The 25,793-nt window shown below is 39.9% G+C and overlaps 1 protein-coding gene across 1 annotated transcript in view; it reads right to left on the minus strand.

Moving 5' to 3' along the window:
- Window positions 1–25,793, minus strand: part of RYR2 (ryanodine receptor 2) — a 421,553-nt gene that overhangs the window by 228,859 nt on the left and 166,901 nt on the right. Inside the window, exons 12-20 of the mRNA XM_089529854.1 lie at window positions 25,134–25,290; window positions 22,161–22,325; window positions 11,230–11,351; window positions 10,760–10,943; window positions 9,498–9,633; window positions 7,530–7,625; window positions 1,833–1,951; window positions 1,525–1,658; window positions 231–472 (exon numbers count right to left, since the gene is read on the minus strand). Coding sequence (XP_089385980.1) covers window positions 231–472; window positions 1,525–1,658; window positions 1,833–1,951; window positions 7,530–7,625; window positions 9,498–9,633; window positions 10,760–10,943; window positions 11,230–11,351; window positions 22,161–22,325; window positions 25,134–25,290 — 1,355 coding nt within the window. The remainder of the gene's footprint in view (window positions 1–230; window positions 473–1,524; window positions 1,659–1,832; window positions 1,952–7,529; window positions 7,626–9,497; window positions 9,634–10,759; window positions 10,944–11,229; window positions 11,352–22,160; window positions 22,326–25,133; window positions 25,291–25,793) is intronic.

Consider the following 25,793-nt stretch of genomic DNA (forward strand, 5'->3'; position numbering starts at 1 on the left):
GGACCTATTGGTCCATTGGTCAGTATTTTCTATACAAAATGTCAGAAGTTCTCCAGAGTTCCAGGCATATATACCTCCTACCTTGAGACCCTGACAACCAAATTTGAAACCTTCAGACTTCAAAGTATGAGTTCTACAACTAAATTATGGGCATTTCCCCTAAATATTATTCCATATCTAACATTTTTGTTTGAGGTTTTAAAGAACTTAGAATATTTTATTAGTCTTACCTGACCATAGATGAAGTCCATCAAAACCATAGGAATACAGGTCATCACCAACACCATTACCTCCCCACTCTTCTCCTCCCACGGGATAAGGTGAATAGCCTTCTGTTGAAGCCCAGCCCACACGAAGGTGAGTAGCTTCTGCAGTTGTAAATGGCTCCATGTGGTCAACCATTAGCTCATAATACCATTTCCTGTACTGAGCAGAACCTTCACTGATTCCAAGGAAAATATTGGGTCTCATACTGAATACAAGCAAAACATACAGTTAAATGCATCAGAAAATCAATATATTATACAATTGGTTTAATTGTTAATATTTTTATCCCACCCTTTGATCCTTGGACCTCATAACTATTTTATTTTAATTATATTTTCTAATTTATATCCTACAGTTAACCTAATAAGGAAGAATAATCAAGGCAAGAAAACAACCAAGTCAAGGTACATTAACACAAAGATATGGAAATACCAATTAACTACTACCTTTTAAAACTTCAATTTCATTCAGTTGTACATTTCATGGAATTGCAGTTCCCTTTCTGTCACTGTTTCTAAGGTCTAGTCTGCACTGAAGAAATAATGCAGTTTGACACATCTTCAATTGCATGGTTCAATGCTATGGAATTCTGGGATTTGTAATTTTGATATTTAGCCTTCTTAGTCAAAGAACTCTGGTGTCACAACAAACTATAAATGCCAGGATTCCACAGCATTGAGTCATGGCAGTTAAAGTAGGGTCAAACTGCATTAACTCTTCAGTGCAGATTAGACCTAAAAATACATGTCAAATATATTGGAAAGGCGGGATAAAAATAAAAATTATTATTATTATTATTATTATTATTATTATTATTATTATTTTACATTTCCTTTACAAAAGAAAGCAGACATGGGGAGAAAAATAAACAATGTTTTTCCTTCAAAATTACAACCATTGTAGTTGCTTGTCTATGCAAAATCCTTTTCGCTTGTTTCAGGGATTATGAAAGTATATCTGTGGCCTCAAACACAGGCCAAAAGGGAGGCCATTGGGTCACATTGGGGGCATGGCATTAGCACAACATACTCTCTGAATGTGGCCGGAAGCTGCCCCAAGCCCACCCCAACCTGCATGACCAGGACAAAAAAGGAGTGGAAAAATCCTCTCCTTTCTGGTGGCCCAGTTCAGGACCATGCCAGCAGCCTGAATCCAGACCAGGCGCATGTGGTCACTGCAGTCACAGCATGGACCTTTGGGGTCATCTGTTTGCAGCCTATGTGTACATGTAAATATGTGCACATATTTAGTTTTTACCTGCTCACATGGTTGACAAGTTGTGTCTGGAGAAGAAGATCTCTTCCTGGTAGAAGATTGTCACAGATCAAGTGTTGATTAGATCGCACAGCTACCCCATGACATACACATAGAGAGCATAAAACATCTAACACCTGGGAAAGAAATTATAATGGAGTATTTGGTTCCTATTATGTTGTTTAAAAATGCATACATAAAACAGTAAAGACTCTACCTTTTTATCTTAAAGCCTTCTAGCTAGAAAACCTATAGAACTTGCTACTAATCACACTGAGCCTCCAGGCCAATCTTTTGTGTATCATGCATACCTTATGATTTCTTCCATGTTTGTCCAAAAGGCATATAATTGATTTAATATGTCCTTCTTTAATAATATTTAAAGCTTCAGGACTTTCCACCAACACACAGTGTAAAACCTCAAGAATTCCTGAAAATATAAAAAGACAAGAGGATTGTTTTTTACAAAAAAAAATCTGAGAATCATACAAGATGATATACAGATCTAAGCACTCTTACAAAAGAATTTGCCTTTTTAAAATTTCAGCAGCTACTATGTCTACATCTGAAATCATGGCAATATGCCAAAGAAGGGAAATGCATATGTAAAATAAATGCATAAATAAATTCAGGTTTTAATGTTAGATTTTCATATCCATCCTCTCGTCTAGGCCAACACACTGACAATCACTCTCTCCTATGCTCATACAGGCAGAATTTTAGAAAGGAACTAGGGTAGCATAGAAAGAATGATGTATTTCTGCAAACTGTATCCATCATGGGTAAACAGCAATAAGTAGGAAAAACATTCTCTTCCTTCCTATATGGCCATGAGATTTTGCTAAAGCTTACCTTCCCTCTCCCCTAATCCTGATCTTTGACTGCATATCCATGGTATGATGTTTGCCTGTTTTATATATAAGTGATTTTCATTTTATATATAAGTGATTTTATACATAAATCAAATCACACAAATTTAGGTAAGCACTGATGGAATTCCTAGTACAGCAAGAAGAAACATTCAGAATTTTACCATTTACTGCTTGTATTACAGGAGAAGACAAATAGGGAGAGTGTTGTACATACATTTTCTGTATGTTACAACTAAGGGGAATGTGGAAGATGCACCTTTAATGCAAGCAGAATAACTTTATGAAATGGAACTTATTAAAAAAGTAGGAAGCATTTTATCATCTCTGAACTCCAATTAACCAAAATTATCAACCAAATAAAGCAGCAGTCACTGTCATTAAGTATTATTGAACTTAAATCAGATTTCTGCAATGCTGCATTTAAAAAAATCTCCTAGGTCCAGGCATGATTGTTCCAGGAGATCTCTTAACTCAGTGGTAACAGCAATAAGGAGCACAGTTAATTACTGCCAATGGTTAATGTTACAGTTAGTACTGAACATGGGTTTTAATCCTGATTTGAACATAAAATGTCACAGGCATTATACGCTTTAAGGAGAATATAGAAGATTTGACTATCTTATATACCTTTACTCGCACCATAAGAATTACTCTTCCATCCCCACTTGCAAAAATAAAAAAGTAAGAATAATGCTTTAAAAAGATTATTTTGCAATTAAACATCATATCTAATACAGTTATCAGATTATCTAAACTCAAAAATAAATGCTAGTCAAATTTCTTCCTTATCATCTTTAAACAAAAGAAAGAGCTTTTTAAAGCATTATTTCAGGTTCTTCTATTCAGTGGAGATAACAGAAGAAGAAATCAGTTATTGACTAAGAGGATTCCTCCTACGTCTTGTTGGCAGAAGGCTGGGGTAGAAAGCTAACTAGGAAAGATATAGAAAACACATCAAAATTTTCTTCATCACCCACACAGATAACCTGTTTACCTGAACTAATTCCAGTTACAAATAACTATTTAACTAGTTAAGTATTAAATATTTTGATCAGATGAATTACAATCAAAAGCCATTTACAATCAATATATTCCCTCAATAATATCAATTGCTTCAAGGGCAAACAAATCATCAAAGGGCTTTTCAAAATGTCTTCAATATCTCATCTTTATAATTTGAGCGAAAAGAACTAAGGGAAAAAGTCTAAACCATTAATTTGATTTTTATCTTAAACCCCAAGGGCCAATTACATTTTTAATTAAGTAATCATGTAGAACTCTCTCTGATGATTTTTAAAAAACGAATTACAGCATACACCACTGTTCTTGGCTTGAAAACCCATAATGGAATCACTTCATAAAATTACAACCCATTGCCACTTGGAATAAAATAATGATCTAAAAGCTTTAAAGAATGAGAAGCTTTTCTTAAAAGTTCTTTTCATATATTTAGCTTGCTATGTAGAAAGGCACTGTAAATCAGTTATACAATACTATTGAGTAAATGGTAGTCCTTTTAAACTTTCCTTTGCCCATTAAATCATACTGATTACAGTTTTTACAGATTGCAGCAAGTGATAACAATCAATTACTCAGACCTTTGTATTCTCAGGGGATCCATTCCAGACACACACACACACACACACACACAACCCTCCGCATATATAAAAAACCGGGACCTCAAGTCCTGTTACACCTAATGGCAGTGTGATGTGCACACAGCCGCTAGCATGGCCATGTGCACACACCATGATTTGGTACAACAGGGCTTGCCATATTCAGATGCTCAGATCTGTGCATGGCAAGCCCACGAATGGCAAGGTCCCACTGTACTTGTTCTGATTTTGACATGAGACCTGGTTACTCAATACAATGTTTCAACAGTGACCATTTAGTGTGATTCCATTAAGATCTTGTTCCAAATATTTGTCCAATCTGATATACTAAATTATTCTAGATCTAGGATATAACCTGAACTCTCACCCCTAGTGGCTCAAAGCAGCAAACTGGGATAGAACATACAAAGGATATAGGTAGCAAACAATGAACTGGAAACTGTGTAAACTCCAGAAATCAGTGTGGCCTTCCATTTGAATTTAGACAAAGCCTTCCATTTGAGTTCAGAAAACAGTAGTAAAATCCACTTGTTTTCCTTCATCCTCTTTCCTCTTGTTTGCATCTTCCAAAATCCTTACAATCCCTATTTTTAAATTCCTACATTTCCCTAAAACCAGAACAAAAATTCAACTTACTCCATTCCATTTCCTCCATGCATGATTGCGCTCTAGTTTTTATGACTTTAAAGTCCTTGCTTTCACAGTGAGAGCACTCATAGAATCATAGAGTTGACATCCAGTACACCCCCCATGCCATGCAGGAACTCACAATCAAAGCATCCCCGATAGATGGCCATCCAGCCTCTGTTGAAAGACCTACTAAGAAAGAGACTCGGCCACACTCTTCCTAAGAAAGAGACTCGTTCTACACGGGCGCCGCCATTGGGATGTCATGACCACACCGCCTCCAAACGAAGCGGCGCAGAAGTGACGTCCTGGCGCCGTGCGAGGGTGCCTGGGGCACCCTTTCTGCGGTGCCGGAAGGAGCTCTGAAACAGAGCTCCTTCCAGGTTTGTGTCACTGGGCGCAGCCTTTACATGGCTGTGCCCAGCAAAACAAATGAGAAAGGGGCCGAGTGGCCCCTTTCTCTTCGTCCCCACTGCTGTCGGGTGTCCTTGGGGCATGAAGCCCCAAGGACACCCCTTTCCAGGCTGTGGGGAAGTGGCCTTTTGCCGCTTCCCCACGGCCTGGAAAGTAGCGGATCAGGGCCTCAGAGGCTGCCGCTGTGGCAGCTGAGGCCCCAATCCGGCGGGGAAAGGGAGGGGAACAGGCCACCCCAAAAGGGCAGTCTGTAAACCGCCTTTGATTGTTTGTTACATAAAGCACTGTGTCAATCTACAGCACTATATAAATAAATTTTATATCATATTACCTCTTCTCCAGGCCAAACATACTCAGCTCTCTAAGTTTCTCCTCCTAGGGCACAGTTTCCAGACCCTTCACCATTTTGGTCGTGCTCTTTTGGACACACTCCAGTTTCTCAATGTCCTTTTTGAATTGTGGTGCCCAGAACTGGACACAGTATTGCAGGTGAGGCCTGACCAAAGCATAATACAGTGGCACTATTCCTTCCCTTGATCTTGACACTATACTTCTATTAATGCAGGCTAAAATCACATTGGCCTTTTTAGCTACCGCATCACACTGTTGACTCATGTTCAACTTGTGGTCTACTAGGACTCCTAGATCCTTTTCGCATGTACTCTCGTTAAGGCAGGTGTCCCCCATCATATATGTATGAATTTCATTTTTCCACCTAACTGCAGTACCTTACATTTCTTTTGTGTTGAAATTCATTTTACTAGCTTTGGCCCAGCTTTGCAATCTATTAAGATTATTCTGAATTTTGATACTCTCCTCTAGTTTATTAGCTACTCCTCCTAATTGGCTGTAATCTGCAAATTTGGTAAGAATGCCCCTCTATTGCTTCATCCAAGTCACTGATAAAGATGTTGAATAGCAGTAGGCCCAGGACAGAATCCTGTGGGACTCCACTCGCCAAATCTTTCCAGGATGAAGAGGAGCCATTGCTGAGCACCCTTTCAATTCGGCTGGGCAACCAATTACAAATCAATTTAACAGTTGCATTGTCTAGCCCACATTTTTAGATTGTAAGCCTGAGGGCAGGGAACCGTCCAGTTAAAAAGACTGTATGTACAGCGCTGTGTAAATTTACAGCGCTTTATAAATAAAGGTTAATAATGATAATAATAATAATAATTTTACTACCTTGGATTTCGTCACTTTTGAAAAGCCATAGGATAAGGCCAGCTGGCATCCGGGCTATATACGGGTTGCATTCACTTGGCGATGGATGAATGTGATAACACGGATTTTGAAAATTAAACACACCTTTATCTCATTGGGGATAAGAAGCTTTAAAGCCAATGTGCTAATCTCCTGTGGAAGGCCTTTCTCTGCTCTCACTGTTTTTAAAACTGTTTTTAGAGCTATTTTTAAAGAGAAGCTAAACGTGCTTTAAGTGTTGTTTAGTTATTCACTGATTGTTTTAAAATGTTTGTACCTACTGTACATTGCCTCTGGAGACCTGGTGGATCAACAGGCAATAAATAAATAATTTTGCAAAATCAGAACAGGGCTGTTAATAACAGGATCCTTGGAATTCATTAGTTCATAGGGTTGCCATATGTTGAAACTGATGTGATAGCAAATAACAATGTCTCAACCAGAATAGATCTATTAAACCAAAGAGACTGGCATAATTGTTCGTTTGCTATTTAGCAACTGATTCAATTAGTGATTGGCATTAGACTCTTCTGTGTATTTTTTATTCTTGTGTATTCAGTTAAATCTACAGAGAAATAGGCCCAAGCAAGTGTGAGTCTCTGGGATAAATCTGCAGAGATGGGCTACTGCTTAAGTTCAAAGGTACCTTATGTATGTTTCTCAGAATCTGTACATGTTCATTCATCTGGAGATGACAAGAATAATCATACCCCAACAATTTATAAACACACTAGCACTGTATATGTAAATCTTTTGCAATCAATGCAATGACCCATGTATGGAAACTGTAGAGTAGGGTATATAAGATCAGTTTAATGAAATAAAACCAAAAAAGTCTGACAAGTAAGGAGTACAAGACCCCTCTCTTCTTCTACAGATTGTCTCCCTGCATTTCGTCTTCCCATGAACCTCACACAGAAACACATTTCTGACCTGACAAGAACAACACTTCAATCAATAGACTGTACAAGCTAATATGAAGGCATCATAAAGATTGTGCACTCTTCACCTTCCTACAGTGGTCAAATTACAGTTACAACTGTCCAAAAAACATGGATGATCCTTGCTTTTTAAAATTGATCCCACTAGCAACTATTTTCCAGAAAGCCATGATTTCAGATGCCAGTACAGGAGGAGCTGTGGGACGGATCCCCTTTCCAGGCTGACGCCACAGTTCCAACCCTTTCTACTATTAAGTATTCATATTACATTTCTGAAAGAGGATCATGGATACAAACTTGTTTCATAATGAATAATATTAATAATAAATTACCAGAAGATGCTTCCAGTCTCTCCAGCCTACTGATGAGCCAATCAAGAGATCCAGAAAACTGGGCACAATTTTTACGATTCCCTCTAATCAAAGCCGCTACCAAGAGAGAGAGAGAGAGAGAGAGAGAGAGAGAGAGAGAGAGAGAGAGAGAATCATTGTTATTTTAGTAATCTTTACATTCACAGGCAAACATTATAGCTTAATAAAGTAGGGTATGTAGGGGCACGTTGTTCATATATATAGCCCATTTGCTTCCCTTGCATTCACGGAATCAAGAAGGAAGTGGCTTCTTGTGACATGCCAACCCAAGACTGATGTGATCCACATCAAAGGACATCAGAGTATTTCATGAACAGGACTGACAATATGAGAGCCATATGAACTCTAAGTTGAATTCCTTTCAAAAGGTAGGGATAGCAAAACATATCAACAAAGACATGGACAAACTCTTGTGAGTTGACTCGGTGTGGCAATTTGCACATATATTTTTTTTCCGAATATCTGTATTGCTTCTTCTTCTCAGGGTAAATCTTGCTACATCTTAAATTCATTTGAAGACTCGAACTGCATGAATGGTAACAACATGCTTATTCCCTGCGATACATTACCATTCAAAATGATTTGCGGGTATGTATAGGAAAAAGCAAAATAAAGATCTACTACACTGATGGAAAAAATCTTTCTTATCAACAAATACCATGAGTAGAAAATAAACTTGGGGGGGGGGGGGGCAATTTTAATGAAGTCCTTATTTAGAAGCATCACACCATAGCTGTGGCTAATTTTACTGCAGATCTGGCAAATTCTACAGTGATGGAACAGAAACATTCACTAAGGAGCTATCATGTAGGAAATGAATATGTATTTCATGATAGGGGAAAAGAGGTCTTACACAAATTGAGAATAATCTTTGGATATAGAGGGCTGAATGTACATCCCTACAGTGGCAAAAACCATACTATAAAAGAGTTCTGGTTAAGCACATGGGTGCTCTTGATGGCAAACCTAAAACCTAAAAGCAACTTCAATCACAGCAATTCAGCATAGCTGTCTAAATACAGTTACTTTCATGTTCATCTAGCTGCACTTGTTTGCCACATCCAGTGAGAGTCAGACTTCAGCTGACTACATGGGATTATCATGGTGAAAGTGACTTTACTTTAGGGTGTAAATTTTTAACTATTTCATCCTTGCATGAGTAGACAAAGAATTTCTAAATTTTCCCCTTGTGCAGGAGAAAAATGAATATTTCTGTGAAGTTTTTGGCTCTAAGATCATCCCTTCTCTCTGTCCCACAACCTTCTCTGGCTCATTTGGTGCGAACAAGAGAAAAGGCCTTCTCAGTGGCTGTTTCTAGTCTTTGGGAACTCCCTCTCTAGAGAGGTCCTTCCTGCTCTCCTTCTCATATACTTCTTTTAAACTTACCAGAGTCTTCATTCTCAAAAGAAGGCAAATACATCAATATTAAATAAGTCCTTATTATAACAAAAATACCGTGTTAAATTGAGTATGTAGAGAGATCTTGTAGCACCTTTGAGACCAACTGAAAGAAAGAAGTTGGTAGCATGAGCTTTTGTAAACTAAAGTCGACTTCCTCAGATGCATATGAACTTTTGTAGACTTTAGTCTACAAAAGTTCATGCTGCCAACTTCTTTCTTTCAATTAGTCTCAAAGGTGCTACAAGATCTCTTTACATACTGATTCTACAGACTAACATGGCTACATATTTGTGATACTTTGTGTCTGCCATTTTTTCTCATCATAGATACATTTGAATATATATATAAATAATTATCTTTTAATTGAAGTATGTCTCTGCATTTTGCTTTCTGGACATTCTCAATATGTTTAGAAAGGTAAAGTTCTTGTAATTAAACCTATGAGAAACAGCAAAGTTCTGGGTTTTAAGCACATATGTGTACATATTTCAGTGCAAATAATCCCAGTTACTCAAATGCATAGCTTACCGAGCAATTCATATAATGAGTTTAAAATAGATTTCCAAGTCTCTCCTGCCTCTTTCCCAGCTACATCAGCAAAGTGAGCTGCACTGCTGTAGACATGTAAGCGATCAATACATTCAAGCACCAAGTTGATCATACCCTACAAGAGAAAAAGTGCTCATCTGAGACAACAATCACATTTTTGTTTAAATGACAACCCAGTGCATATCCAGTGTTGAAAGGGGAGGGGGAGTTCCCATTTAGCTAATACAAAATCAATTAACAGAACTTTATAGATACAAACCAGTCACAAGAAGCAGGGAGAAATTACACAGGTGAATGCGCACATCTGTAGAAATTGGCCCCAGATGTCAACAGGAGCACTTTTGAGACTAACTAGGAAAAATAAACTTTTGTGGACTGCAGTCTACTTGAGCCTAAAACAGACCAAATCTGCTACTTCTCTCAATACGCTTTCAGAAAAGGCAAGACTGAAGAACAGTATTACAAATAAATTCTTATTTCTAACTTGCTTGTGTGTGTGTGTGTAGAGCACCCATGCCAAATCTGCATGGAAAAAAAGGAAAGAAAGTGGTAAAATCCCTACTTACCTTGTCAATTACTTGTCCTATCCTTTTCTACATGTCTTCTGCATCTTTCATTGGTTATATGCACTCTATGCTTCCGTTTTGCAAACTTGATATTATCCTCACCTTCTTTATTCATTAGTCCTCTGGCAATGGCATAGTGTATAAATAACTCATGCATTATTTCATTCTGTGCCGGGGATAAGCTCCTGTCACAGAATTCTGTTTTTTATATTTTCACACAGGTTACTGCATGACCTCCTCCTAGTAGGATTGCCATAATTCTCTACTAAAAACTGGGACAAAATTTAGACCAAAATATAGGACAATTGTAGGATAAAATTTAGCCCAAAATGTAGGATATTTAAGGTCCTCCATTTTTCTTAAATGTCCTACATTTGGGGCTAAATTTTATCCTACAATTGTCCTATACTTTAGTCTAAATTTTGTCCTACATTTTGTCCCGGTTTTTAGTAGAGAATTATGGCAACCCTCCCTCCTAGTTAAATGTTCCTTGCTAATAAACAGAAACTTACAGAATGGGTTACACAGTCATGAAATTTTCAGTATTTAGGTTTTCTTTCTAACTAGTTTTGCTTCCATCTGAACAAATAACTAGCTCAGGAACCATGTGCAAATTTCAGGATGTTTTAGCCAGTCTTAAACATGAAGTATCAAGGGGGAAATCAAGAATGTTACCTCTTCCTGGAAGAGATTCTGTCGATTCTTCAGTGCTCTTAGTCGGTTCTGCTTGTCTTCATGCTCTAAATGATCATCAGGTGGATGGAAGTAACCAATCAAGTCCTGGAGGCTAAGGCTGACTGACTCAATGGGTAAGTCAACAGTGGAAGACTTTACTTTCTTGCTGAGAGCATCAAGGCCCCTAAATGAATCAAACACAGTTAATTACTAACAATGTTCTTATCTTCAGGTCCCAAAGACATGTGGGTTCTTCACTTATATTCATCTGTCATCTATATTCATAAGCTCGTGGTGATGGGCTGAAGCCCAGGGTAGGGGCACTGTGAAGTTCATGGAGGCTTACAATTTAGGCTAACATAAAACAAAATGAAGGTGGGCCAACATGGCAAGAGTGGTCACATTGCAGTTACACATACTTATGACTAGTTATGGGCTATGTTGTGAATTTTCAACTAGAATTCTTATACCTTATGAACCTGTTGAAAAGGAAGACAGTACTGCGAATTACTCGTGCAGTACGTGATTCTTCATGCTGTGATCTGGATAATGTTAGGCCATCATCCATATGGCCTTCATGGTGCATGACAGCCTAGAACAAAAAGACAAAGAATACTAATTACAATAAATATGTAAGAATGTTTAATTTTACATACTGTATTTTCTGGCGTATAAGACTATTTTTTAACCCAGGAAAATCTTCTCAAAAGTCAGGGGTCGTCTTATATGCCGGGTGTCGTCTTATAGGGCGGGTGCTGAAACCTCTGAGCTGAACTGGAGAATCTGTGGTCATCGCATATGGTGGGGGGAGCTAAAAAACGGCCGCAGCCACATCCCCTCCATATGCGGCGACCGTATGAATGCAGCAAGGGTGGCGCTGTACAAGTATAGTAGAAGAAAAGCCACTCATCGGGATTCATGGAAAGAAGTGACTTAACGCGATCCTGATGACGAGATGAGGGGGCGCCTCACCGGTAAGGTGTAAGTGAAGGGCGGAGCAAGTTGAAGGTGTCTGAGACTCCCAGGGTAGGGAAAAAAAGAGCCATGTTTGTGCTACCGCTCTGATAGTCTTGGAGACAGGAAGGGCTGGGCAAGCAGGGAGAACTGACCAATCCAAGCAGGCTTTGTATACAACAAGGTTTCCTGCTAAGTACCTGCATGTCATAAGCATTTGAATTTAAATTACCATATTGAAATCAAATCTGATGGTTTTTTAGTTTTTATTTGGTGTACGTTGGAAGAGGGGTAGTCTTATACTGCGAATATATCCCAAACTCTATATTTTAACTGGAAAAGTTGGGGGTCGTCTTAAATGCCAAGTCAACTTATATGCCGGAAAATACGGTACCATATTTTTCAACTGCTCAAATCCTTTCACACACACTATTTCAGTTACATTAAACAAGTTACTTGAACATTTTTCTTCCCACTTGGGTGAGAGAGCAGAGGGGGCTAAGGATACTCAAAATCTACTTATTAAATTCCTGTCTTCAATTTGGGTTAGGACTTTTTAGGCACACAAATCATTCTTTTTCACTGCCAAACCATGCTGGTCTCCCACACTAACAAACACCAACAAACACTCTATACATCCTAGAGATGATAAAAAAAAAATCCAGAACACACACATACACAGTACTTCTCACCAGATAGTTTTAACATTGAGGGATTTTGTTCATCTTATTTTTATCATTTTTTAACCAGGTATCCTGAATTTTTAGCACAGATGAAAATCAATTCAATGCTTTAGTAGATGGTAAAGTCAAGAGAAGCTCATAATTCAGTGGAAAGATTAGTCAGGTTATCCAAGACATTGTATATCTGGGGGGAAAGGTTATATAGTGCCTTCCATACACTATGCATGGATGATCTAATCAGTCTGTCAATTTATTTTCTTCAATACACACAGTAGGACTGCATCTTTCACTGCATCTAACAGCAACATGTTAAGAATTCAAAGGCATAGCCATGTTAATTTGGATCAGTATGCAAGGGGATCATGTAACACCTCTGAAACGTAACTGAAAGAAAGAAGATGGTAACATAAGTTTTCATATATTTAAATTTACTTCACTCCCTTTTATATATTCACTCCTGGGAACACCCCCTACTCCTTTTCCTGGCTTTGCTCCCATTGGCTAGTGCCAAGATTCTAATCTGCCTGTTGTCTCCACAACCATATGCCACCAGAAATCCCAGCTATGTGAGGGACACTACTGACTTCTACTGACTTCTTGCAGAAATTGCAGTCCATCCACATCCTCCTAGGGAACCACATATTACTCACTGTAGATGTGAAATCCCTGTATACCAATATCCCATACAAAGCTAGACTACAAGCTGTCAGGAACATCATTCCAGATGGAACCATAGCAGACCCAGCGACCAAGGTCTTCCATTCTGTTCTCTCACACAAGTATTTCACTTCTGGTAATAACATACACCTTCATGTTAACAGTTCTGCCATGAGCACACACACCATAATATGCCAACGTCTTCATGGGTGATCTTGAACAATGGTTCCTTAATTCCTGCACCCAGAAATGTCTTCTCTGCCAGGGGTACATTGATATTACTTTCATAATTGGACTCATGGACAAGCACTCAAGACATTCCAACAAAATTTCAATAACTTCCATTCTACCATCAATCTCAGCTTGGAACTATCAACAGAACAAGTTCACTTTCTGGACTACCATAATACACCTACAGAACTGACATCTGAGCACCATACTATATTGCAAACCCACTGACCATAATATGTACTGTACTTACATGCCTCCAGTTTCTACCCTGAACAAACTACCAAATCCAAATCTGTTAGGCTTCTGCCTGACTACAGACAGCCTCCAATCTCAAGAGTTTCTTACCTACAGAATGATGCACAACACGACAGGTACAATACTTTGCCACAAACCCAGATGACAACTCTGCCCACACATCTGGGCCTAAAACACACTACAGAAATAATCCAGTTTGAGACCGCTTTAACTGTTCTGGGTCAGTGCTAGGCAATTCTGGGAACTATAATTTTGTGAGCTATTTAATCCTCTCTGTCAGAGAACTCTGGTGCCACAATAAACTACAATTCCCAGGATTCCCTAGCACTGAGCCAGGGCAGTTAAAGTGGTCTCAAACTGGATTATTTCTATGGTGTGTTTTTGACCTTTCTTAGGAAATGTCATTACAGAACCTAATCACAACACCCACAATATTAGAGATACTTTCAAATGCTCATCATTTAGTATGATATATATGCCATCCTCTGTCAACAATGCCCTTCAGCATACTACTTTGGGCAAACAGGCCAGTTTCTGACCCATAGGATAAATGGAAATAAATCACACATTACGAATGGGAATACAAAAAAACAAAAAACAAAAAACATGTTGCAGAACATTTCAGTCTTCCTGGGCATTTCATCTTAGACCTCAGATGAACAAGAAAACTACAAAGAATGACTGGAAAAAGAAATGGTAAAATTAAAATATAGTCACAAATTCCAATCCATTGAAAAGAGACAATGGTTTCCTTGCACCCTACACATATGATAACACTAGTTAACATCCCAGCCTCATAATAGCTTTCTTGCCCAGTTTATCACATACCATTTCTGGTCCCAAACCAGCATCCCACTACATTCCAATAACTCCCTCCAGAATTCATATGGTTAACTACTCACCTTGGCTTTAGGCGACATCTTTCCTACAGCCTTTGCCCCCAACAACCATCCTTAAAACTGATCTCGCATTTGTACTGCTATTCACACATACAACCTGCTCACTCATAACTATAAAGATCTGCTCCTAGGCACTTCATAATATAGTCAGCTCTTCTTATACACGGATTTTTTATACACTGATTCAAGCATACACGGTTTGAAAATGTTTTTAAAAAGGATAAATTTCAAATATCAAACCTTGATTTTCCATTTTTTATAAGGGACACCATTTTGCTATGTCATTATATTTAATGGGACTTGAGCATGCATGGATTTTGTTATCCATGGGGGATTTTGGAACCAAACCCCAGCGTATAACAAGGTTCCACTGTATGCATCTGAGGAAGTAGTCAGTCCTCAACTTTTGTGTGGTTTAGGAATGCAGCCTTCTCCATAAGTGGGAAACCCATGAATATATTTACACCCCTCTCAAAAAAATGTGTAACACACATAAAATACCTATACTGGTGCGGTGGCTAGGCCTGGCCACACACACAAACATCCCCTCACTCATTCACACATGTAAGCAGGAGGTAGGAAGGAAAAATAGCTGGGATAGGAGGAACAGGAGGAAGGGGACACACATCTCATCATCTCCCCATCCACCCACCCAAGCAAGTGAATCCATATGTCCTCCTTTCCTGAAATTTTAAATAAAAATTTAAATACTGGCTTTGCACCAAGCACAACTTTTTTAACAGAAAGCTTTTTAATTTATGTAAAATAAGTGTTTGTGCAAAAATATTGCTTTTCCCATTGTTTTTCCACATACCATATAAAAAAAAAAAAAGACAAAAATGGGAAAAGATGCCTGTCTTTTCTCTCTTGCTGAGGGAGATTTTTTTTTAAAAAAATGGTTATTATTTTTGACTTGTTAAGACAGCTTTTCTCCTGAAAGATGAGAAGATATGTGAATCTTCTTTAAATTTCTACTCCATGCCCCCCTCCACAGTTGCTACCTAAGACATCTGCAGTACTCTGTGTAATGGTACAGATGGTTCTGAATGCAGCATCAAGCACTAACTTCATGAGTCAACAAACAATCATAGAATTTCCCATCAGTTTGGATCATCCTGCATACAGTCTTTTATAGTCACATATTTACTTGTGAACAAATCACAACTTTAACATAACCAAGTTATACAAACATTCACAATTTATATCATGTTGGAGCAAATTAGACTTTTATTATTTACCTATCATTTGCCTTTTTACTATTTCTAAGGCAAAAAAATTAAATTACAAACATTCTAGAGGCTATTGAGAATACAGAGGTGACATCCACTTTGCTCAAAACAGTCTAAATAAAACAGGAAAGACAAAGTTGAAAAGGAAGAAGTTGAGGATAAAGAGTTCATGGCAAAGAACATGAGAAAAATAATGAGGACAGGACAACAAAGAAGAAGAAGATGTAAGCAAAGGAGATTATGATCATTGAGAAGAGGCTTTGCTTTTTACAGAAGATTTATAAGTGGAGGTTTTTTATGACATCAGAAAAAGAAACTTTCTCCATTACTGCAGAATAAATCACTGAACAAAATCTGCCCTTAATTGGGCTTACCAGCTATGTGGTAAGTGGTCTAAATATTGCTACAACAGTATTGTTTATATTTTTAATATATTCATATTTTTGTTACAAAATCTGTGTTACAAGATAAAAACAGCTACTGTATGTAATAATGCTACAAAGCTGATTCATTCCCCCACTCTCTATAATGTCTGGTCCAATTTGTTCTATACCCGCAGATGGGGTCATAAGGTCTGAAGATTAATATGTTTGTTTTAAACTGAGATACTAATCTGGTGCCATTGCAGTTAATAACTAAAATTTAACTTATTGAATTATATTTACTAGTTCATTGCAGGAAATGTCATTTTCCAAAACAGATCAAGGGATTTCTAGAGAATGGCACGGACCTGTACCATAGCTGTACAGGAATGATTTTTACTGTTCTTAAGCTCTCTAGCAAACCTGAGCTCATTCTGCACTTTAGCTTTTCTGACTGTTTGAATCCATCTTTGGTGATTTCCCTGTTTTCCCACTTCTAATACATGTTCCGTTTAAAATTTAGCTCAGTTGAAAGTACCTTAGTCATCCATCCTGGTTTCTTGAAACATCTCCCATTTTTCTTCCTCATTAGAACTGTTTTAAATTGTGCCTTCACTATATCCCTTTTGAGAAACTCCCATACATCCTGAACTCCCTTCTCTTTTAGTATTCCTGACCAGGGGATCACCCCCAGTATTTCTCTAAGTTTACTAAAATCCGCTCTCCTAAAATCTAGAATGCGTGTCTGACTCTGCCTGGCTTCTCCTTTCCACTGTATAACAAACTCCAGGAGAACATGGTCACTTCCACCTAAGGATCCCACCACTTGCACCCCGTTAACCAAGTCATCCTTGTTGGTTAGGAACAGATCTAAAATAGCTGACCCTCTTGTTTCCTCTTCTACTATTTGGATAATGAAACTGTCTTTGGGGCAAGTGAAGAATTTGCTAGACAACTGATTACATAGAAAGACTACAACAACTTCCATACAGACCATTAGGCAGTTGCATCCCCAGGCCTGGTATCAACTAGTGGGGTGGGCTGCTGGGGGGTGGTCTCAGCCGCCCACCAGCCCAGGGTGGTGGGAAAGGGCTGGGCAAGTGGGGGAGGGGAGGGGAGGGGGGATGTTCGTGCTTCTTCACCTTCATGAAGCTTCCTCGTGAGGAGGCAGCTGGGCTAAGGTGAAGCCTAGAGGGCCAGGCTCATCCTTCCTTATCTTCTGCTGCCTTTGCTTCCTCCTCAGGTAGAGAGTAGGGATGTAAAGAATATTCTCCAAAATTCGAAAATTAGGAGAAATATGCCTAATTCGACAATTTCTATAACATGTTAGAGAGGAGAAATTCTGAGCAGTTCTCGATCAATGAGTAAGAATCTTGATGGTTAGTCATTTCGAAATGAGGGGGAGAGAAGAATCCTTCATCTGACTCTCGATGGCCACTATTTGCATATTTTGTGTAAGAAAAGCTACCATTCATCCTGGAGGCTATTTCCTTTGTTAGGGTGATTTGCTCCAACTTTGCTTAATCACAGCAGCTTTGCTTTGAAAAACAAAAGATAACAAAAGGTGAGGCTTCTGCCCTTTATGCCATGCTCTGACATTCAAATTCTCACAGAAGAGAAGAACTTGAAATCTCAAAACTTAGTAGGAAAGGTCTTGGCCACAGTTTTTTGGATTAAGACAGGTATTTTGATGATAAAAAAATGACTAATCACTTTGATGAAATACAGTTACATCACTATGATCTGGAGATTACCTTGCAGTGGAGACATTGATTTGGGTTCTCCAAGGCCAAGAAATTCAAGTACATACACACACACACACACACACACACACACACACACACAATGCAAAATAAATGTAGGTTTGCCTTAGCATCACCTTGAGAGAGCTGGAGAGAGAGGTTTGTCATGTCCTGCCTCTGAGGCTGAGAGAATGTGCCAATTATTATTATTATTATTGCATGACCTCTTAGCATCACCATGGGAGAGGTGCAGAGAGAGAGGGCAGGGAAATGTCTAACAATTTGTAAGCTGCTCTGATAGCACCACAGACTGCTGGGAACTGCAGTCTAATAAGGCTGCACACTGCAGAAATAATCCAGTTCGACAATACTTTAATGCTATGGAAACTCCTGGGATTTGTAGTATGTTGTGCCACCAGAGCTCTCTGACAAAGAAGGCTAAATGTCTCACAAAACTACAATACCCAGATATTGTTGTTGTTGTTGTTGTTTTCTTATATCCCTGGCACAGACTCTCAGCCTCAAAGGGAGGCACTGCCCCCCCCCCCCAACAAGCCTTGCATGCCAGGAGAGTCCTAAAAGTCACAACACACGACAACAGCCATGTTTCCATGAGGTCATGGGGAAAGGGAGCTCAGGGCTTGGATGGCCATAGGAGCCCTCTGGGAGGCCTTGGGCAAGTCACACTCTCTGGGTCTCAGAGGAAGACACTGGCATGTCCTCATTGCAAGAGCCCTCTAAACACACACAAAACCCACAACCCCCCCCCTTCTTGCCCCGTTTTGCCAGGGTCCTCCCAAAGCACTGAGAGTGCCCACCAGAAGGCAACAAACATCAACAGCCAAGTGGGTCACACTGTCTCATCAGGATGACACTGGAAGATGGGACAAACCGAGGGTTTTATTGGCATAAAGAGGAGTTTTGTCATGGGATGCCCCTGAAGCTGAGATAGTGTGACCCTCACAGATGAGAAGGGGAGGGGTCGGGTGCCAAGTGGTAATGCTCTTCTGCCAAGCAGGAAACCTCAATTAGGAGCAGAGTAGGGTGTGATGGCAAGAATTCTGCCATGAATAAAACCTACCATGAAGGAATACCTAGGAGTTGGAGTTGAAGCTGAGAGGATGTGACTTGCCCAAGGTCAGCCAGTGAATTTCTATGGTGAACTGGGAGGATCCCAGCTCAGCCATGTAAATCCACAGGGTGACATTGGGTAAGTCACACTCTCTCATTCCTGGAAATTCTGCACTCTCCTTGCCTATTATTATTATTATTATTATTATTATTATTATTATTAATGCCCAGCTCTTCAGCCAAAAGGCTATCAGAGCAGCTTACAAATTACTAGATATTTCCCTGCCCTCAGGCTTGCAATCTAAAGGGACAAGAGACAAAAGGAGAAGCAAATGGCAGGGGAAAAGTTCAGCAGATCCTCATTCTCCCACATTTTGTGAGGGTCACATTCTCTCAGCCTCAGAGGCAAGACATGACCAACTCTCTCTCTCTGCACCTCTCTCATGGTGATGCTAAGGTCATGCAATAATAATAATAATAATAATAATAATAATAATAATAATAACAATAATATCCCTTACCCAAAATGCTGAGGACTAGATGTATTTTGGAGTTTTTCAGAGTTTGGTATATTTTTATACAGTATGTCTAATGGGATATACTGGGAGATGGGATCCATGTATGTCTCATATGCATCTCATAGACATAGACTGAAGGTAATTTAATGCACAATATTTTTAAAATAATGTTGTGCTTCTGCACACTGAGCTGATAATTTAGGTTTTAGAAGTCCAGAGAAAGGAGACTCAGACTCTACTCTGGACATTTCTCCTGAGAATGGACTCATGTTTTCAAAAACAGTCATTTCTGGATTTTTGCAACACCAAAAAAGAGGAGCACCACAGACTGCTGGGAACTGCAGTCTAATAAGGCTATAGTATATCTTTCTACAATGTAGATGGACACCTCCATTACATAATTTGTTGAGGATGCTTTGACTGGGAGTTCCTGCATGGCAGAATGGGGTAGGACTGGATAGCCATTCTTGGGGTCTCTTACAACTCTATGATTCCATGATTCTATAGCACTCTGAGCCTACTGTGATTTTAATTGTTTTTAAATGTATAAAGGTATAAAGTCTTATAATGCAAGCCATGCACTGATGGACTATTGCACTATAATTTTTTATTGATTGATTTTATACCCTGCCTTTCTCCCAAAATAGGATTCTCTTAAAGGGGTTTGTTTATTATAAAAAGAAAGGAACGTATAATGGCTTGGAATTAAAAATTATGGTTGGTAGGTAGATAGATAGATAGATAGATAGATAGATAGATAGATAGATAGATAGATAGGTCTTGGAATTAAAAAGTGTGTGTGTGTGTGTGTGTGTGTGTGTCTTAAAATTAAAAATCCCTCTTGGAAGTGGGAATGAAATGTTTGGATGCAGCCTGGGTTCTTAACTCAGCTCAGAAGTTGGAATACAGTGTCTCAAAGCATGAGCAGAGTGCCTCTGAGCATGAACAGAGTGGCTGCCACTCATTGCTCGAGCAGCTGCACTTTGCTTGATCGAGATGAATTTATCTGATGTAAACACCTTCAGAGGAAGGACTCAGTTTGCATCTGCACTGAAAAAATAATCCAGCTGGCCACTTTAACTGCCCTTGGCTCCATGTTGTGAAATGCTGGAATTTGTAGTTTGTTGCGGAACCTGACAGATGACTCAACAGGTCCTCAAAACTACAGATCCCAAGATTCCATTGCACAAAGCCATAACAGAAGTTAAAGTGGTGCCATCGAGGTGTCGAGGGTAAATGCTCGACCCTCTTTTTGTGTCTTGGGGGGGCTCTTAGCCTCTCAAAATGGTGGCACTTAGTCTTGACCCCCCCTTCCCAAAATCCTGGCTACGTCCCTGGTGGGTCACACTGTCTCAGCTTGAGGGACATCCCATGGCAAAACTCCTCTTTATGCCAAGAAAACCCTCAGTTTGTCCCATCTTCCAGTGACATCCTGATGTTGAACAGGGGTCAGACTACATGTCCTCTAGGACATGCTACTAGAGAGGTCCCTTCCTCACCACTACTCCCTTCTCCTTTTGTGTTGTGTCTTGTTAGATTGTAAGCGTGAGGGCAGGGAACCGTCAGATTAAAAAGATTGTATGTACTGCACTGTGTAAATTTGCAGTGCTTTATAAATAAAGGTTAATAATAATAATAATAATAATAATAATAATAATAATAATACATGTCCTCTAGTATGCCATGTATTCCTATGTATTACTTCATAGCAGAGGGGGGGTTGGACTGGATAGTCCTTGAGGGTCCCCTCAACTCTAGCATTTCTTGTTGGGACTGTTTATTTTTCCTTTTTGTGTGTGTGCCTTCAGGGTATTTTAAGCATAGGAATGTTCTTTAAACCTCTGCCAAACTTCCTTTTGACATGGTAATTGAGTTTGAAATGCAAAGTAATTAGCGTAATTATTCGCCTTGTCTTTTATTGTCATTCAGAGAAATCTGTGAAAAATATTTCGCTAGTTGCTGAAAGGGAGAGAAGAAATCACCCTTTGAAAGAGAGATTTGTGGAACGAATATTTTTTAAAAAAGTTCTCCTCAAGCTCTCAGTTAACGAGAAGAAAAACATGGGTTTCTCTAATCACTAGTAGAGAGCCACAGCAGTGAAGAAGAAGGGATGGGCACTGGCAGCAGTGCAGCATCTGCCGTGGGGGGAGGGCCACATCAGATGTCACCCCTCTTCTGAGGTGTCACCTGGTGCAGCCTACACACACTGCCAGGGGGTGGGGGGTCACTTGCCTTCAGCTCTGAAAGAGACTGAGCTTATCCTGCAGCACAAGGAAATCATCTCCCCACACTTCCTTTCCTCCACTGCCTCACCATTTCTCTTCCACACCATTCTTTTCCGTCTAAAAACAATGATGCAGCAAGCAGCTTAAAACTGCAAGCCAGCACAGAGCTATATCATGCATTTCACCAACCCGAGTCTGTCTTTTTTTGAGACCTCCAATTTTACTGTGCCTGGTAGAGATGGCCATTCCAATTATTAATGAAATATTAGCTTCAGAGTTAATCAGGCAATCTGTGTTCATTTGTTTTAGGGGATCCAACAAATGAATAAATTAAGAATCCCCTCCCCCAAACTTAATCCCAAACACCAGGACATGGGGTGAATACAACTACACATTATATAGGGGGATATGGGCTTAATTCCAAAAATTCAGTGACTACTTCCATTTTGTCAACAGTAAGAAAATACTTTCAGATTTGGTACTTGGAAATATTTTTAAAAATGTAATACTGATATTTGTCTTTCATGCTTATCACACCAAGTTTATATTTAGCATTCTTGTATAAAATATCTTACCTTGCGTTGCACAGATCCCATTCTTACAGACTTTGCATCTACTGACTGGTAGGTAAGCCACAAACCCGTGTCAACATGCTGTATGAAGCAGACTGAATCTCCATACTTTATCTCAGGTGCCCCCATGCCATCCACCTCTTTCCTTATACCTACATCCAACTTTTCCTTTAAAGGAAGACAAGACAGTAGTTCATACACACAAAACTATATTGAAATGTGAGATATCTTTCTCAACACAACATGGTAAGTAGACTTAAATCACTGCAATCAATAATACTTAAGTATATTCCTGGATGTTCCTAAATTTCAACTGGATTTAAATCTCCTCCTTGTTCCCCAGAAATCATCAAATCTCATTTTTTAAAATGCAGCATTTTCTGAATGGCCATAAATGCAGTGATTGTTCTTTACATTCTTGTTAATCAAAGCCAAATTAATGGCAACACTGGTGGGGTACAGGGAGTGCAGAACACACAGGGTGACACTTCAGAGGAGGGATGACACCCAGTTGGTCCCTCCTCTCCCTTTGGTGCAGGGAGGGTGAATGCACACTGTTCCCAGCTGTTCTATTGCAGGGCCTTCCCCCTGCAGAGGAAGTCCAGTGATGGAGCAGCAGGAGGGGAGAACATACACATTCTGTCCCCTCCCGCTGCCTCATTTGCCCAGCCAGGGCGATGCAGCAGCTGGGGGGGAAATCTGCTACTGCCCGGCAATCCTTCCAGGATCTGGCCAGGCATCAAAGAACTGGGAAGCTGGGGATGGGGGCAGGCTTCTGAGTTACCAGGAAGGGGCCGGGCGGCCTGCAACCATCCACATTAGGTGACACTGCAGCTAATGACACCACTGAACCAAACATTATTGCTGTGTGCCTTCAACTAATTTCTCACTTAGGGTGACTCGAACACAAATCTATCATGGAGATTTCTTGGAAGAATTTGTTCACAGGGAGCTTGCCTTCCATTTAGGCTTAATTAAAAATACAGTTGGTTTAATGTTCTAACATATTTCAGAGCTGGGAATCATAGCATCCTGATTGCAGTGAAGAAGAAATTAGGGCTAAACCTATCAAATCAGAACTTGCACAGTCCATCACAGTAGACATCCTTCATGAAGACCAAAGGCTACCAAATCCTGAAAACTGGATGTGGGAAAGGAAAGTTAGGCGGGATACAGACGGGCAGGGGAAGACGTCTTGGAGGTGTATTCTGCTGAATACGGAGCCTCCAGACCGCCCGCCCTGGGGGCGTGGCTCAGGTGATGGGGCTTCCACATGGGGGGCAGTGAAGACGCCTCACCTGGGGCCGTTTCTGACCCGCAGTTTCCAAACCGCCACCTCGCAGGACGCTGCAAAGAGAGAGGCAGCTTCTGCACAGGCGGCCAAAAACGGGGCTTTTTTTTTTCTTTTGCCGGCTGGCGGATGCACAGCTGCGCAGCTGCGGCGCTCAGCAGCGGCAGCAGAAAGCCTATGTGCACATTTAAAGCGCCCAAGCCCCTTTAAAACTTTTTCCCTTGCCCTGCCCAAGAACAATGGTGATCTCCTGCCAGCTGGTGATCAGCTGGTGTTGGCATCCTTGTCTGCTTGCACATTGGTAGTGTCACCAGCATCATGGATGCCTCCTCTCCTTTGGTCCCCGCGCTCTTGCTGAATCTGCAATGCACAGCCACAGCTGTCGCGCTGCCACCGCTGTCCCCCTGCCATCCCCCATCACCTCCCTTGTACATATGTAAATATTTAAAGTTTTAGGGGGTTTTATTGTTAGGTGAAAATGGCACAGGAATGTGTGTAGGGGTTCACTTTAAATTCCAAACTTTCCCCAATTCTAGCAGCGCATGCGTACATGTTGCTCTAGGGTTAGGGTTAGGGTTAGGGTTAGGGTTAGGGTTAGGGTTACGAGTCTTAAAATGCGCTGCAGCTGTGCTGCAGCTTCCACACCTGCATGGCAGCTGACGCTGCAATTAAAGCCTGACTGCAAACTGCGCATGTTCCAGGACCCCGACTCATTATGTCACGCAGCAGACACGGAGCATTTAAATGGGCAACTTAAATTAGCAGCGTAACAATTCTGGCGTACCGGTGCAGCAGCTTACAGATGGAGCTGCGCAGCTGCGCATCATACAGAAAAGAAGCGGGGAAAAGCAGCACCTTTTTAATGCCGCTTCTTCCCGCTTGGGGCGTGCGGGTGGCGTGTTCATGGTGGCATTCAGGTAAGGGCTGTCTGAAGGCTCTACCTTCATGATGTCATGAACACACCCCTTTTTGCCCGTCTGTATCCCGCCTTAGATCACCAAGGCAACCTTAATATTAGGTATTACTGTTAAGCCAGTGTCAGATACAAATATATTTGAGGGATCATATAACTTGTGTTGTTTAACAGTCTATTTAAAGCAGGGGTAGGTACTTTTATGGGACTGATAGCCAAGACATCACTCCCATCACCTGTCACAGATCATACCCTACCCCAAAAAAAATTTAAAGGGGGGATCAACATTGGATGTGATCAGATACCCACTTTTGGATTTGATGTTTTGATTTGGAGACAGTGTTTGGGCTTGGGAGAGTCCTCACCAATGTAAACACAAAATTATTGCTTCTAAAGTCCTTCTAGAGTGGAAGAGGCAATTTTTGCTGGAGGGAAATGTTTGCCAATGGGGGTGGACACAAGGAGTAAAGGAGTCAGACAGGTCAAGTGCAGCCTCCTTTGGTCACTCTTGGGTTACATGAGTTTAAAAATGTATGATTTATTATTATATTGTAAATACACACTTTATCCTAGTGTGGTCTATACAAATTCAAATCAATTTTGTTATTCAGCTATATTGCAACAAAACAATCACCTTGGAAACATACTATTTTATAACAATAGTAATTTATAAGCAAAAAGTATAAAAATTAGAATTCTTTATTTCAGAGCCAGAATATTCTATATTTTATAATGGGGATTTTATAATGGGGATTTTTGCATGTTTGTTTACCTTGGAAGACCGAAAACAAAATGCTGTAGACTTCACATCAGCTTTCTCTTTCTCTGTTAGAAGAAGACTCTTGTCATCCATGAGGCTTAAATATTTCCCTGTAGTTATATGTCTTAATCTGAATGGCTGTGCCCATCTAATATGACTTCCACTCCACCTAACGAAGATTCAAATTAACATTCTTAGGTAATGTAAAATGTCAGCCTTTAAACAGTCAAATAAAATATCAAACATGTTTAAAACTAGTTCTAAATTAATTTGGTCAAACAGAACTATCTGTAACTGCTTAATTTCTGCCCTCCAAAATAAAAGCTACATGCAGTAAGTGGTTTCTTAGGGAAAGGATCTTTAATGCATACGTAGAGCTGACAGGTAAAAATACACACTATTTTCAGACCTGGGACCACATTTTGGAGAGATTTGATTGATCTTTGGTCCCAGGCCTGCAACCTTAATTGAAAGTAGCATGTAGCTATACCAGATCTTGCACCTGCATTTACAGAAGCTTCATATAGACATGAGAAAACACTCAGAACTATGTATATGGTCAACTGGATTACACTCCACCAGAATTAACAAGTCTTAAATTGTGATATTTGCATTGGAAATACTTTGGTAGATTCTGTTTTACATCCACATCCTAAATTTAAAATGCTTTGG

Source organism: Sceloporus occidentalis, unplaced genomic scaffold, assembly GCF_023333645.1.
Source record: "Sceloporus occidentalis isolate IW3139 unplaced genomic scaffold, rSceOcc1.0.p SCAF_6, whole genome shotgun sequence".
NCBI lineage: Eukaryota > Metazoa > Chordata > Lepidosauria > Squamata > Phrynosomatidae > Sceloporus > Sceloporus occidentalis.